Raw genomic sequence first — 15,142 nt, forward strand, 5'->3', positions numbered from 1 at the left:
ACTTACAAATTATATCATGTGAGTTCACTGGATTGAATATACTCTGTGTCCAGTTATTTCATTTAAAATATTGACAAGAGACAGGTCCAGATGAGCACAGCTTGCTGTGCTTAATAACCTAGGGGAAAGTTCAGATGAGTGCACACCCAAGTGAGACCAGAGTTTCATCTAGCCTACTGTCCTCTCTGCAGCTATGGTCAGAAGCAGATGCAATGGGAAGAATTTAAGAACAGGGAAACTGTATGTGGTACTTCCTAATATTTTCCCAAACTCCAAAGATGCAAATCAGGAACTGTGGGACAGGTACCATTTCATGAATTTACTGGTTTTCCAAGAAATTCTCACTCATAGGTTTATGAGGTTTCCCTTTAAATCCATGTTAAATTTTAACATCTAGAACTCCATCGAACAACGAGCTCAGAAGTTCAATCACAGTGTGCCTTGTCTGCATCACTTTGGAATACATTAGCTAATTCGATGTATCAGCTGACAGGTGCTAATCTCACACTGTTTCATAATATTTCATAATTCTATGAAACAAAGTGATATAAAAATGGAAAAAGTGGTTTATCTAAGTCCATCACCAGAAAGAGTCATATTGGAGAAATACCTGAGAATCCAGGAGTCTTAACAGAAAAGAAAAAGAGTCCTAATCAGAGTTTGAAAAGCAAGGGGGGGAAAAGCCCCAAACTACTCTTGAAGACAGTAGGAAAACCAATGTGTTCATTGTTGAAATTATTTCCTGCAATTATGAAAATTGTTTTCTAAGTAATAATTAAATTGAGAACACCTAATGAAAAGCAAGGACTTGAGGACCAGAATTTACTTTTGAGCAAGCAGCTCTGTGAACGAGCAGATCTGTGATTGTGCTTAGTGCAGCTTATTTTCAACGTGTGTTCACCAGTGCCATTCATGTCATACTAGAAGTAAAAATTATGCAAGTGGAGAATGTTTTCTTTAATTTTTTTTTAACTTTTCCTCTGAACATACCTAGCGGTTAACTATTGAAAACCAATGAAAGTGTTCGTTGCTTCTAAAAATATGCCTATAATCCTTTGGAAGCCATGGCGCTTAAACTATCCATGTTGTTTTGGTAATTTAAGATTTTCATTTTCTGTGTGGACTGTTAGTTTGGATGTAGTAAATATGTGATAGTTCTCTTACTTGGACATTTGCAAAGAGAAGCAAATGAGATACAAGTGTTTAAACTACTACCTTCTCATGGGTGGTTTTTTTCAGGTGGCCAATGTATTTGGTGTTACTTTGGTGTAAAATAACTTGTATTGTCTGTATAAAGACTAAAGTCTTATGTTTCATTTATTCTGGAAAATGGCAGAAGAGGCTTGTAAACTGGAACGATTACCTCATTTTCTGTTACACAGATCTGATGATTTGTTACTGTATAAAATATATATTTTAGGACAGCTCTTTATCTGTGATTTTATTGGATAGTTTGTCATCATTCTGCATTTATGCCACTGAAAACATATTTATAGAGGAGTATTTGGCACATTTCAAATATGAAAAAATAAATATTTTGACATCCTTTAGTTAAAAACAAATCGGATGAATTGATACCGTGATTTTACAGTGTAACCTTTAAATCTGAACAAAGAAATAATTGGTGCTTTTTCATTAGAATTTAACTAATTTATTCAGCGCAATAAGTTGGCTCTTAACATATTCTGAGAGGTTCTAAGATTTCTTACAGATAAAATTACTGGGTTTTGAATACAGCTGCTCTTTACTTTTTTTTAAAGGGCAAAAAGAATTCATGCAACTCCCTCATTTTTAGCATTGAATGACTTAAACATTCAAGTTTTGCATGTCAGTTTTGAATGATTTTAGGTTATTGTCCATAGCTGTTTTTTGAGTAAAAATAAGAGAAGGTATATTTTGCAATGATAAACTGTTTGTTATATCATTTACTGTCGTCATCTGCAGATGGTATTTATGCTAGCTTTGTATAGTTTACCATTGTCAGTTAGTTTAAATGTTGCATTTTGCATCTCTTACTCATTTGTAGATTTAAAATACATATGATACAGAGGAGTTTGCGATAGTAAGGTAACTGCTTGCCTGTAGAGAAACTCAGTAGTATAAAATACTGTCTACTGTAAAGTTGTGGCTTTTTGGGTTTTTTGAGACATATTTTTCATTTTTCAGACAGTGGTGCTTCCTGAGAAGAATATGGGAATTGCTAGTGGATGTGGTGTTACTTTTAATCTTAAAGTTGACTAGTATATGGTGTTTACTTAGATGTTGGGGTTTTTTTCCTAACAGGAAGTTAATCATCACACTGGGTAAGAAGCAGAAAAGAAAAAATGAATCTTCAGATGAATTGTCTGATGCTAAACAGACTCCACAGCGGCCATTGAAAGATGAAGATTCACAGGTAAGTAATCAGAATTTTTCCCTTTTAAATTTATATGTGGTGTTATTTCTCCAGGTCTATCCCCTTGCCTCCAAAAAGTTATACTCATTTTGACACAGGTTACTCTCTCACTGCTGCCTATCTCTCATAGGCAGAACCTTACATTATCACCTACTTTTCCTAGTTGAAAGTCAGAAAATCCTCCAGGTTAGAGCCCCCTTTCTGTAATGGGACATCAATGCCCTGCTCGTATCTGTTGCATTTCAGTACAGAAGTCCGTAGATTTGAGACTGTAAGTACTTGTCTATTGAGCTGGCAGTTAGACCTGATCCTTACTTTGGCTGACTTTGTGGGGAAAATGCAGAGATTGCCTAATAGAAGGGATGTTTATAAGTGAAACTGGCTCTTTGAGAACATTTAAAAGGCTTGTTTCAAATTTTACTATTTTTCTGAGCTCTGCTTCTGTAGAAACGGAAAGAATTGGTTTCTTGCAGTGTTGGATCTGAAGGGAGCAATGATCAGTATGCTGATAGGCTCAAGTTGCTTCTGGAATACTTCTGAAGGAAGTGCCAGATCAAGAATTAAATTGGTGGGGTCATTCCTTTGAGGAATATTTCCCTTGTAACTTTCTGCATTTTTTTCAAAGATTGCCCTGGCATAGTAGTAGCATAGCTAATTATTTACAAAACTTATGCACAAAGAAGTATGAACTGTTTGTAAGAGATTATATCCTATTTATGTGTATGTTAGTAACAGAACTATAACTTTGTTGCTTTAGGGCAAATGCGGTTAAAAGTAATGCTATATACTGGAAATGCACAGGTTTTTATCCTGTGGCAATTTCATCCACAGAGATGAAATCAATATTCAAAATCAGGAGTTGTTGAGTAAAAATTAATTGCATTATTTGATGACAATGTCAGAAAACAATTATGAGTTACTGAGTTGACCTTTAGTATTTTACAGATAATAATGCTGGGGGGAAAAAAGGATCAGAAGCTGTTTTCCAGAATGACTTTTTATTAACTTAAGTGATAGCTTGTCTTAGGCAAAGGTTACCTGGAAGGGAACATGAAATTATTTCTTTCTCAGGGAATTTGTCTTGATATAGAAAGTTCATTTAGTATACTGAAGGAGGTGAAAACAGGTTGGTGGTTCTGAAGTATTGTAACTTACCAGTAGTGTTCTGTGATCAGATAGGCATACATTTGTAGACCAACAAATATAAAGGACTGAAAATCATTTATTTTTTCTCATTGCTTTTGGTTTTTTGGATGTTTGAATCTAGCACAAGGGTCATCTTCAATTCTAGTGTGGATAGACGGGGAGCATCACCAAATTGCATGATCCTGATGTGAAGGGAACAGGGTAGCGATAATAAGGACTGGCATGGCATGGGATAGAAAACAATTATACTGCAGAATGTCATAGCTCTGCCCCGTCTAAAGGAGTTTGGGAGAAGTGTAACAGGAAGGACATAACTTGCTTTACTTCATTAATTCATTCTTTAGTTTTCAAACGTTTTCATTACTTTCTTTTTCTGTATTAAATAGCTGTCTGTTTCTAAGCTCTGGGGGGGCAATTTTAGGCCTTTTTTCCCCCCCTAATTCATTTTGCATTCTTACTTTCACAGTAAGGGTTTTCCTTAAATATGTTGATTTATTTCTTGGAAAAATGTGTAGTATTACTTTAGTTTGTGCCTTGGAGCATTTGTTTATGACCGTGCTTCTCAGCTCAGGGAAATACACAGTTATTTTCAAACAACTCAGGTTGTATATTAATATGTTGGAGAACCTATGTCTGTTGATGTTTTGTTAATCGCTTGATACTTTCAGAAAAGACATAGCGAGAAGGATTGAAAATGCAAGTTAATGCCTCATTAAGTTTTGAAAAATTCAACAAATAAGTAAAATTTGAACCTGGTTCTAAATCCTTCTTTTTCTAATTTATACATCATTTTGCATTGCTCCTATTGGCTGGCTTTTTTTTTTAGAATTTGCTTCTGCAGCCAACTATTGTTACCTATGTGCATCTGTTTAAATCTGCAGATTGTTTTTGTGGTAACACCCCACCCTGCACACACTCACTTTTTGTTGAAGAATATCTAATCTGGCTACCTTATTGTGGAAAGCTGATTGAGTAGTTTCATATAGGCACTGTCCCAGCTTCTCCAGGAGAATGGTTCTTTGATTTTTACTGTATATGTAGTGTTACTACTGTACCTTACTAAAATACTTTGAATGTAGTTGTTAAAGTATAGCTAGGTCTTTTACCAGATACCAGCCAGACCAAAGGCTGAATTTAACTGTCAGGAAGAGCGTTCCTGTGCTGCAATCTTACTGTTACTTAATATCTGCTCTGCAGAAGCCAGTATGACCACAGGATCTTGGGTTTTGTTCTATTCACAACTTGTTTTTTTCCCAGCTGATGCCTACAGTAATCAGCAATGGCTTTTCCTAAACAAAAATACACTTTGCTGTGTAGCTCAATATAACTAATTTATTTTTCTAGAGCCTGTTTTACTTTGCTGATTTTACTTTTGCGATGATCAGTTCTCTAAAGCAGATTGCAGTGTTTTCAAATGTTAGTAGACTTGTTTGGTTCTGCTATCATTATTTACCCAATGGATTTAGAAATTAATCTCATGGTTAAATATGCAGTGTCTCATATACTAATACCGAGGGGTGGAAAGGATATGCAATATCCTAATAATGTAAGTATTCGAAACTTAGTGAGTGAGAATGAATAATTTTCTTAGGCAGAACATTATTTCTCCAACTGGAGCTTGTTGTCCTCAGACTCTTGCAGAAACAAAAGTGGAAGATTAGAGAGATAAAACACAAAGTAAGCAAAATGCTGCTGTTAAACAACCTTGATTAAGGTGGAGGAGGAAACGAATACATTAACAAAGCCTCAAACTTTATTAGCCATCAAATCAGACTTTATCAGCAATCTGATCAATATGATCTAATGAAAATCTTCATAAATTTTTGTGTAACACACTTGTTCAATAGAGACACTTCAGCATATTGTCTTTCACTTGGATTCTTGAATTGGATAGTAACACGCTGCTGTTGCACTACTTTATGAAATTGCTGTTGAAATACTGATACTTACGGGAGATCTGTTATGTATCAGCTTTGTTCCCATACCCTGAAAATGTTGTTCCATGTTTGCTTTTGAACTCTAAAAATAATACCAAATGTTTATATGAAATGGAAAAAGATGTAATTTAATTGATCGAAAATAGTATATGGCTACTTCTGTCCCTCTGTGATTTACATACTTCATGTTTTCTATCAAATATTGGCCTTTGGTTTTTGATACAGCTAAAGTACTGCTTAGTGTCCCAAAACTTCCAATCCACGTTAGAGGAGGGTTTTTGTAAAACCTGTTTTTATTCTCCTGCATGCAGAAGAGAAGATCAAATCGTCAAGTTAAAAGGAAAAAATATGCCGAAGAAGGAGAAGGAAAGCAATCAGAAGAAGAAGCTAAAGTTTCTGTGAAAATCAAAAAGAATTCTGCCCCTTTACCTGCTGAACAGCCTTTACAATTATTTGTGGTAAGTTAAAACTGCCTTGGTCTGTGGTGGGAACTTTGTGGTTGTTTCAAGGAGTTCAGTGAATAAAGCTCACAACTTGGAAGGAATACATTATTATTGTTATTATTACAAACCCATAGTTTATTTAACGTGACATCTTGCTAAGATCTTGAAAACTGGAAGAAATGGCTTCTTACCATTTTTCTTTTCTGTTACAAACATTTGTTGACTTATGTGAAGTTAAGGGTAAGACCTAAGCATAGGTATATCTCAAACAATGTGTTATGCTGTGTATGCATATAAAGAAAGTATATGCTGATATTATCATGATTTCCAGAAGTACAAAATCAAGTGAGTCTGTGGGAATCTCTGCTGACCAAGATTTTCAAAAAGGATCTTCCTCCCTTTTTACCCCCCTTCAGATTTACATGCTGTTTAACTTGTGCCAGCCCTGGTACTCAAACTTACTGTCGAGCCCTTCTAGGTAAATAAAGTGGCAGGAAAGAAAGAGGGGGAAAAAAGTGTTTGTGAGATGTTCGAAGCAGTGCCAAAGTTGTAAGGGAGAGAGAAGGATAGTATGATTGGGAACAAAACAGACAAGAGAGAAGGTGACTTTTTTATTTCAAGCAACTTTTTAAAGACTGGCTCTCTATCTCTGGAGCTACAGTTTCAGTCTTGGCAGAGCTGAGTAATCCTGTATCTGTGTCACACCTAAGCCCTGCTGGAATTCCCAGGCACGACCTTGTCTGCCTGATTCCACAGCGTGTTTGTTATTTGTGTTCAGAGTAAATCTATTAAATTGAGCTTGACACATGCTCTGGTTTTATTTTTTTTTTTTTAAACCTGTCTGCCAGAGTTCTTATTTCTCTGTATCTGTATAACGAAATTCTGGGTACATCCACTGCATTTACTGCAATTTATAATGTCACTGTTTTTCTGCATTTATAGGAAAATCCAAGTGAAGAAGATGCAGCAATTGTAGACAAAATCTTATCCTCCAGGGTAATAAAGAAAGAAGTAAGTGATTGTCATGGCATAAAGTTGCTTTTTTAAAAAAGGAGGTTGTATCCATCATTTCACATTTCCCCTGGATTTCCTTTCCTAGATATCTGCTGGGATGACGGTAGAAACAGAAGAGTTTTTTGTAAAATACAAGAACTAGTAAGTATTAAAAAGTTGTTTCACTGGAGGTGTTGACTGAACTGCTAAGTACCATATTCATGTGCTAAAGTTTTGTATTGTTTGAAGACGACTTAGAACCAGATTTTGCCATCTTTTGAGGTTTTCCTTTACAAATTTAATCTTAAAATTGCTAAGAAACTGCATTATATTATTCATAATAATTTAAAAAATACCAGTATTGTGAAACCAGCACTGCCCAATAAGATGACAGCCATTATTGCCAGAAGAATTGAGTTTTTGGAGAAGATATATTTATTAAATTCAGCAGGGGCTTACACAGCTGAGGCTAATTTTAATTTCATGAATTTAAATCAGAGCTATTTTGTGAACCTAGATTAGATTTACAGTGTCATACATTTAGGAGAGGTTGATGTAGGAGTGAGTATTATTGTTTTAAAAAGAAAATAAATCTAGCAATAGAAATCACAGAAGCATTACATCAGAAATTACATCAGAAGCAGGGAATAAAAAATGAAGAGGAGAACTTTTTCCATATTTTCCTGTTTTAAATTTCATATGTATCTTGCTGTCACTACTCAGTTCTTGATGTTGAAGAGGCAAGCACATCTTTAATTTTACATATGTGAGTAATTTCATTAGATTTTTGCTAATAAATGTAATTTCTTGAGACTCTGGATTCGCATGTTTCTGGAGACCATTTAGTTCTTTTTTTCTGAAGGGGTAAAACTAAGTTTGTCTTTTCATCTGAGAATCAGTAATACCCAGCAATAGCTCCTCTTTATTTCTCGTGTATCTTAAAAAGCTTAAAAAATGATGAAAATAGATTAAAAAGGGGGTGTGAGGAAGAAATGTATGTACTTTTGTCAAACCAATCTAACGTCAGAAAGGCTCGCTTGGGGTGCAGTTAGGTGGTATAGGTACCGGGGCTCATGCTTCCTCCTTCCTTTGACTCTGCTCCTTCGTGCTTCTCTCCCAACGCGATCCGATGGCTCGTTCCTTTTTGGCGTGGACTCTGATGGTCCTCACTCATGTCTGAGATGGACTCAGCTATATAGTTCAGCAGTACCTGAGAAGACATGTTCACATGAAGGACGTGAAAAAGTTAGAGTTGATACATTAAGTGCTGTATATCTTAGGGTACGTTCTGATAGAGGTGTCAGATTTTAAACTTGATTTAAGCTCACTTTAAATATGCTTGTTTCTCTTCTTAGGACACGTGGAAGAAATTTGTGAGTCCATAGTTCTATGGATCCTAGCCCCAAAACATTGCTTTAACTAGATGCTGTAATATGATTATTTGGAGGAATAAATCTTCGCTCTTTACAGTGAATTCAGTCTTAAATGATAAAACGTTCTTTTTTAAGTGAAATTCTGGTTTATCAAATACGTTATTTTAACTGTATATTAAAAATAGATAGTAAGCTTTTGCTTTCACTAATATGTTACTGTTAATCTCTGTAATTTTAGCTCTTATCTCCACTGTGAGTGGGCCACAGAACAACAACTTTTAAAAGATAAAAGAATCCAGCAGAAAATAAAACGATTCAAACTAAGGCAAGCACAAAGAGCTCACTTTTTTGCAGATGTGAGTATAAAATACACAATTGAATAAGCTTTTTTCTTTTTCCTTGTAAAATTGTGATTAATAATTTGCTTTTAAATAAAACAACTGAATGTTGAGAAGTAGAACTTAGCCTTCAGGGTTGACTTTTTGGTTGCATCAGGGAGTTGTTTGTTTAACATAATTTTAAAAGCAAGTCTTCTGGAGTCACTGAACTAACCTGACTTGCATGGTTTAAAATTGGGATTGTTTGGATAACTATTTAAAAGTGGTAAGGAGGAAAAGATTATGTTACTATAGCTAGTTTCTCTACTGTATGACTTCCCAAGACAGCACTTCATCCCTAAATGACTGCATTTTCTATTCTGAGGTCAGATCCCACCTCAGTGTCCTGCCAAAAAAAAAAGGGCGGGGTGGGGGGAGAGGGTGGATATTAAGGTGTGTGCAAAAGCCTCGGTAGTTTCCAGCTGCCAGATTAATTTTGTGTACGATGAGACCAAGTCTTCGCGTATGCCAGCTTTTTTTGCCTCTACTGATTTTATTAATCTTGCATTGCAGATGGAAGAAGAACCTTTTAATCCTGACTATGTTGAAGTAGACCGGGTATTAGAAGTATCTCTCTGTGAAGATAAGGACACTGGTGAGGTAAATATATCTTAGAGCAAGTCAAGAAGATACACCTCCATGTAGTCTTTGGGAATCGTAATTTTAGCAGATATTTAGAGTAACACCTTGATGATTTTAAGCTTCAATAATGTTTTTTGAGACATGACAATCTTGTCATTTCCTATGCTAGCCATGTATTTTGAAATAGAAATCAGAGTGCAATGGCTTATATTTTTATTCGTATAATAGGTCATAGTAGACAAGGCTTAGGTAGCTGCTGACATAAATGCGAGGTTTGACAGTTGCCTTGTGAGTTCTGACAAAAGGCTGATCCCATGTCCTGTCCTGTCGCCCTGATAGGGACAAGGGATCACTGCTGTAAAAGGCACAAGAAGGCAGGGCAGTGGTGGTCCTCTCTTCCTCTCTAGCTCTGTCCCTAGGCTTTAGGCAGCCAGTGATTGAGAAGTGTTTTGATAGCCACCAGTGGACCTTTCCCTCTGTATTTATCAAAACTCTTTTTTAACTTAAAGTACCTCTTCTGGACAGCTATTACAGAATAAAAACATGAGGTGAGAACAATGACTGGCAAAGTTGTTGATTAAAGCTGTTGGAATGGCTATGATACTTACTCTGTTCTTCTAGATGGCAAAATGCTAAGACTCTTAGCCAGTGATTTCTGCATTAATCTTCCAAAAGCAGGGTTGATGGTTAAAATTACTTCTCATTGTATGCAGCAGAGTTGTTATTCTTAGACTTTTAGAAAAAAATTGTTGTTATCACAAGCCTTTCCTCCAACTTCTTGAAAGATGACTTTTTTGTATCTAAATAACATAGTCTGCTTTGGTTCCATCTCTTGAGACTTTTCCTAAATTTTTATGTATGTCACCCAGACCTGTAAAGCTTTCTATTTTGTTGAGAAGACCTCTGTTTTAGGAACTTCCTCAAGCTCTTTGTTTTAGGCTTAGTTAGCCTGATTTGTAGAGTAGAGGAATGCTCTGGGTAGCTGTTGAAATAGTAAAGGCATATTAACAGTCTGTATACTAAATTAAAAGCTGATAACATTCAGAATTTTCTTCTGCAGCCTGTTATTTACTATTTAGTAAAATGGTGTTCGTTGCCATATGAAGACAGTACGTGGGAGCTGAAAGAAGATGTAGATCAAGCAAAAATAGAAGAATTTGAACAATTGCAAGCTTCCAGGCCTGACTCAAGGAGATTGGTAAAATTATACCTAATTTACTTGTCTGTCTTGGCAAATTGGACTCAATTTTCCCAACTTTATATTTTTGTGTTAAAACATAAAGCTTATTGACATCCTGTGTAAAGGATCTGTGAGCCTTGTTACCTAATAATAATAATATTTTCAGGTAGACATAGATAAATATTCTCATCTAATTTGTTACTCGGTTTAAAAAAAAAAATCTTTGCTTAGGAAAAAATATGAAGTGCTATAACTTTCTGAGCTCTCAACCGAATGATGAGCAACACATTTAAACTGGCTATCACAGAATCTAAACACCATTAAGATGAGGAGAAAACAGAATAAATTATAAACATCCTTTTATAGAGAACAGAGTTAAGTCTTGTGCTTCAGCACTGAAGGAAATTGGCAAACAGAGATCTGTCAAACTGATTCCGTAATTACTTCCTTCTTTTATTTTTCTTCTTGTCATAAAGGGCTAGCTGAAAGAAGAAAAATAAGTGTAATAAGGAAATGTGTTTTATCTTTAAATTATCAATCTTCTGTCTCGTAGAGCAGGAGAAAACAAAATAGTTCTATTTAAAGTCCTGTATGTCATTGTCAGAGTAAGACATGTGTCCTGCGTGGTGTAGTACAACGCTTGTTTTAACTTCTTTTATGTAACTGACTATGCACAGAGTTTTAATTTGTAGGCTTTGAATTTTATTTAATGTTTCTTCCATCTACCGATTATGACAGTAGTCACAATTAACATCTTCATGTTATATTTAGTTCGTTTTTCTAGTATTTATTTAAAATGCTGCCATTTTGGCATGTGGGAAGAAGGAGTTTTATACATCTATGTTACTGTATTTGGCTTTGAGAGAAAAAAGATGATTGAAGTGTAACTGTACTGCTGACAGTCATCTTTGCATCAGCAACAAGTATTTTTTATCCAGGCTCCAGCAAGTACAAGAAAGTATTTGCTGCCTGCAGCCCTGCGAGCAGGAGCTTGGCTGCTCCTGGTGTGGAGGAGTGGGCAGATGCCTGCTTGTGGGCGAGGGGAGGAAGCCACAGCTGCTGGGGAGGGACAGAGACCTGCTGTCACGTGATGCTGACGTTGGCAATAAAGAGAAAAAATTCAAGTCTAAAATTCAGAGCTGCCAGATAAGGCCACATGAGTCTAGAGGGAATGTAAGCTTTTTTTTATTTTAACATTTCTCAGTATTTATAAAAAAGTTTACAGCTGATCAGAAAACCTCTTCCTAAAAATATTTTGCTTGAATGTGTGAGTTTGCTCACATTGGGATGCAGATGCTATCTGAAGAGAGTGTTTTCTGCTGGAATTCTACCTAGCACCAGTCAAAAGCTTCAAAATTTCTCAACTAAGTTGCCTGCTAAGCTGATAGCAATACATAGCCTCTCAGCTTTAGCTTACTAGGGTCATGAAGATGATATACCTTGATACTGTTACAGTCTGTTTTGTCATGTCCTTTGTATCATGATCCTGTGTGTGCTGATGCTGTCTTTCATCTGATCGCTTGGTGAAATCGATTCAGGGAACTGAACCATTCACAAGTCTACTCTTTGTATTCCTGATGTTGACTTCCTGAACTGGCTAACTGAGGGCGAGTGACGAGCAGGGACCAGGGCAAATGCTGAAAGGAAAGGGCAAGATCACAGTAACTTGGTGTAGATTGCCCAAACCGCTTCAGGAGGATAGCTTCAGAACCCAGAGTTACTCAGGCTTTGGGGATTTTAGTAGTCCCAGATACTTGGCTGTGGTTGTAGGACAGCTAGTCTTAGAGCTGCCAAAGTGAAACTTCATAAGATTCTTGCAGTTTCTCTTACAAATGCATTAGTGTTTCAAATTACCAGTGCCAGACTATTTGTATGCTTAGTTTTAGAAATAATTTGCTTGATATTATTATAATATAGTTAATTTTAAAAGTATTCATTTATATAGACAAATAAATAAAAATTTCAAGTTTCTGCGGACTAGGCATTAGTAAGTAATGTTAACAATGATACCTTCCTGTAAGGTTGAATAATTGCATTCTGAACCTAAAGTTGTTACACTCAGGAAATAGTGGGTTAAAACACTTTGGAAAAATAAAACTTGTACCAACTTGCACATGTATTAATCTTTACCTTAAAGGACCGACCACCTCCCAACTCCTGGAAGAAGATAGAACAGTCCAGGGAATATAAAAATGGCAATCAGCTCAGGGAATATCAACTGGAAGGACTTAACTGGCTCCTATTCAACTGGTACAATAGGTATATGCATGGAATGTTTTTTCATGTAAATTGTAAACCATATGGCGTGAATCACTGTTATTTGGGATAAATACTGTTTTAACTAAATTTATCTTCTCTGCTTATAGTAAAAGGGGGTAACTGTCAAAAACACATTTTCTTTGGATGTACAAGCATGTTTTTATCAACAAGAGTAAGAAAAAACAAATCTTAAAAGAATAAAACTAACGTGACTGTAAACAGATTTTCAATGGCTATGAGGAAATTAAAACAAAAAGCAACTCCCACCAAAGTACAAGCTTTCAGAATTTTTGGAACAACTGGAAAACACTTGCATCTTTCAAAATTATTTCTAGAATTAGTATATATTTCAAATAAACATGACCTCTCTTCAAAAATAAGGCTAGTGAATAATTGTGTTTTCTGTATTGTAGGCTAAAGTTAACTTTTGTTCATTAATGCTATGATGTATTAATGGCAATATAATCACTTTCAAGATTTTTTCCAGAACGACGTATTTTTCTCTGTTTCTAAGTTGGATTTTGATTCATGAATGTTCTTGCTTGCTTTATTTCCAAAATATCAATTGCCTGCCCTTTATAGAGATTATGTCCGCAAGCGTACCATTTTACCATAGTTTCATGATCTGCCAAAAAAAAAAAAAATTGTTTTAATTCTCAGTCAAGCACAACATAGCTGTGTGAGTATCTGTGCAAACAGGGCACAGGGCTGGAATGTACGGCTGAGGCTGAGCACCTGCTGGTACTTCATGTAGTAATTTGGTTATATGCATCTATCTCAGTTTTGGAAACGAGGGGAAATTTGTTCATGATGCTATAACGCGCTCCTTCTATGTGAGTGTAGCTGGGTGGTCACAGTCCATCTGTGACTTTTACAGAATCTTCATTAATTTCTAGTAGTTTTGTCAAGGTGAATGTACATGTAGGAAATCTGATTAATTTTAATTCCTTTAATTAGGGCAGATGTAGTCCCAAAAGAATACTTCTGGAATATTTTTCTAGGAGAACCTGATGGAACATTCCATTCTCAGGCTTTGTGAGTGCTGAACATGACTGAAAGCTTGTGGTTTTGTGTACCAAATTCATTCTTTCACTGTAACCAGGGAACATTTGCGAGCATCTTTCGTAGTGCCTCAGTTTCGACTGTTGTTTTAAACTGACATATTTGAGCTTTGTTTTCATAAACTGTTCATTTGAGTAACAGCTTTAGTGTCTGTACTTCCTTTGATGCTAATAACAAATATGTATATTTGACTTTCAGGCGAAATTGCATTTTAGCGGATGAAATGGGTCTCGGCAAAACCATTCAGTCAATTACATTCCTCTATGAAATCCTCCTGGCTGGTATAAGAGGGCCTTTTCTGATCATTGCTCCGCTTTCCACTATAACAAACTGGGAAAGAGAATTTCGCACGTGGACTGACCTTAATGTTGTAGTGTATCATGGAAGTATGATCAGCAGGCAGATGATTCAGCAGTATGAAATGTACTTCAGGGACTCCCAGGTATTGTAATGTCACTTGTATGCAATAACCTACCCAAAACCTGCGTCAGGTAGTAGTAATGAAAAGTATGCTTTCTGTTATTTCTACGTATGTCTTAGTGAAAGTCATTGTACGTGCTGTGATGTGGGTTTTTTTAAGCTTTTTACGTATCAGAATCTTTGACATATGCTTACTGAGTAAATTTTGTGAAAGTGGTTGCAGCGAGATGTTGTTTCAGTATGCTGAGTAATTTGCAGTTGAATAGCAGTGATGCTGATACTCATGTGGAGATGAAAGTGTACACAGATGGTTGCAGTTGGGTCCTGAATTTGAAGAGCAGCGAGAACAAAAATACAGCAGATTAAGCTCTGTGTTACCTTTATGTAGCTGTTGATTTCCGTTTCCTAGCGTAAACTAGCTTTGTGTACAGTCTGCTTTTCTGTCTGAAATGCTTCACATTAAATGACGTGAAAAACCCCTTGAAATTCGACTATTTTAAAAGGTTTTTTTTCCTTTTCTATATATTCTGCATAAATAATTTTTTAAACTATAGTAATATTTCTACAAAATCGATAAGGCTGAAAACTTAAGTAGTGCTAAATATTAAAATGACATCTTGTTTCTCTAGTTATAGCAAGTCTTGCATATTCTTTGTCAGGCCAGCAGAGTAGAGTAAGCTGGATAAACAGAGTTCATTTAGTTCTCAGGTGACGTTTTTATTACTTACTGGCTAGTGCTAAATGTATTACCGTCATATATTTTGATGGATTGACTGCAGGGTTTTTCCTGTCAGTCTTTCAGATTTTCCCAGGGTTAAAAATGTGATATTATCTACATGCATCTTTTGAAACAGTTTTATTAGATGGTTATATCTGTAAATTAAAAGTGGTTAAAATTTTACTGTTGGCTAGACAATATTGGATTTGTGGCTATGAATAATTACTCATTAGTATTAATTAGAGTTACAGAGATCT

At 35.7% G+C, this 15,142-nt stretch overlaps 1 protein-coding gene across 11 annotated transcripts in view; it reads left to right on the top strand.

Moving 5' to 3' along the window:
- The window catches only part of CHD9 (chromodomain helicase DNA binding protein 9), a 97,885-nt gene that overhangs the window by 50,666 nt on the left and 32,077 nt on the right, over positions 1 to 15,142 (top strand). For all 11 annotated transcript variants that reach the window (XR_012837645.1, XM_075765956.1, XM_075765947.1 and 8 more), the window contains 9 exons: positions 2,284 to 2,395; positions 5,790 to 5,936; positions 6,864 to 6,932; positions 7,021 to 7,076; positions 8,526 to 8,643; positions 9,178 to 9,264; positions 10,307 to 10,444; positions 12,564 to 12,685; positions 13,946 to 14,189. Coding sequence is in view for 10 of the 11 variants with exons in the window: in XM_075765956.1 (XP_075622071.1) it covers positions 2,284 to 2,395; positions 5,790 to 5,936; positions 6,864 to 6,932; positions 7,021 to 7,076; positions 8,526 to 8,643; positions 9,178 to 9,264; positions 10,307 to 10,444; positions 12,564 to 12,685; positions 13,946 to 14,189 (1,093 nt within the window). In the remaining variant the exon portion in view is untranslated. The remainder of the gene's footprint in view (positions 1 to 2,283; positions 2,396 to 5,789; positions 5,937 to 6,863; positions 6,933 to 7,020; positions 7,077 to 8,525; positions 8,644 to 9,177; positions 9,265 to 10,306; positions 10,445 to 12,563; positions 12,686 to 13,945; positions 14,190 to 15,142) is intronic.

Source organism: Balearica regulorum, chromosome 13 (genome assembly GCF_011004875.1).
Source record: "Balearica regulorum gibbericeps isolate bBalReg1 chromosome 13, bBalReg1.pri, whole genome shotgun sequence".
Lineage (NCBI taxonomy): Eukaryota > Metazoa > Chordata > Aves > Gruiformes > Gruidae > Balearica > Balearica regulorum.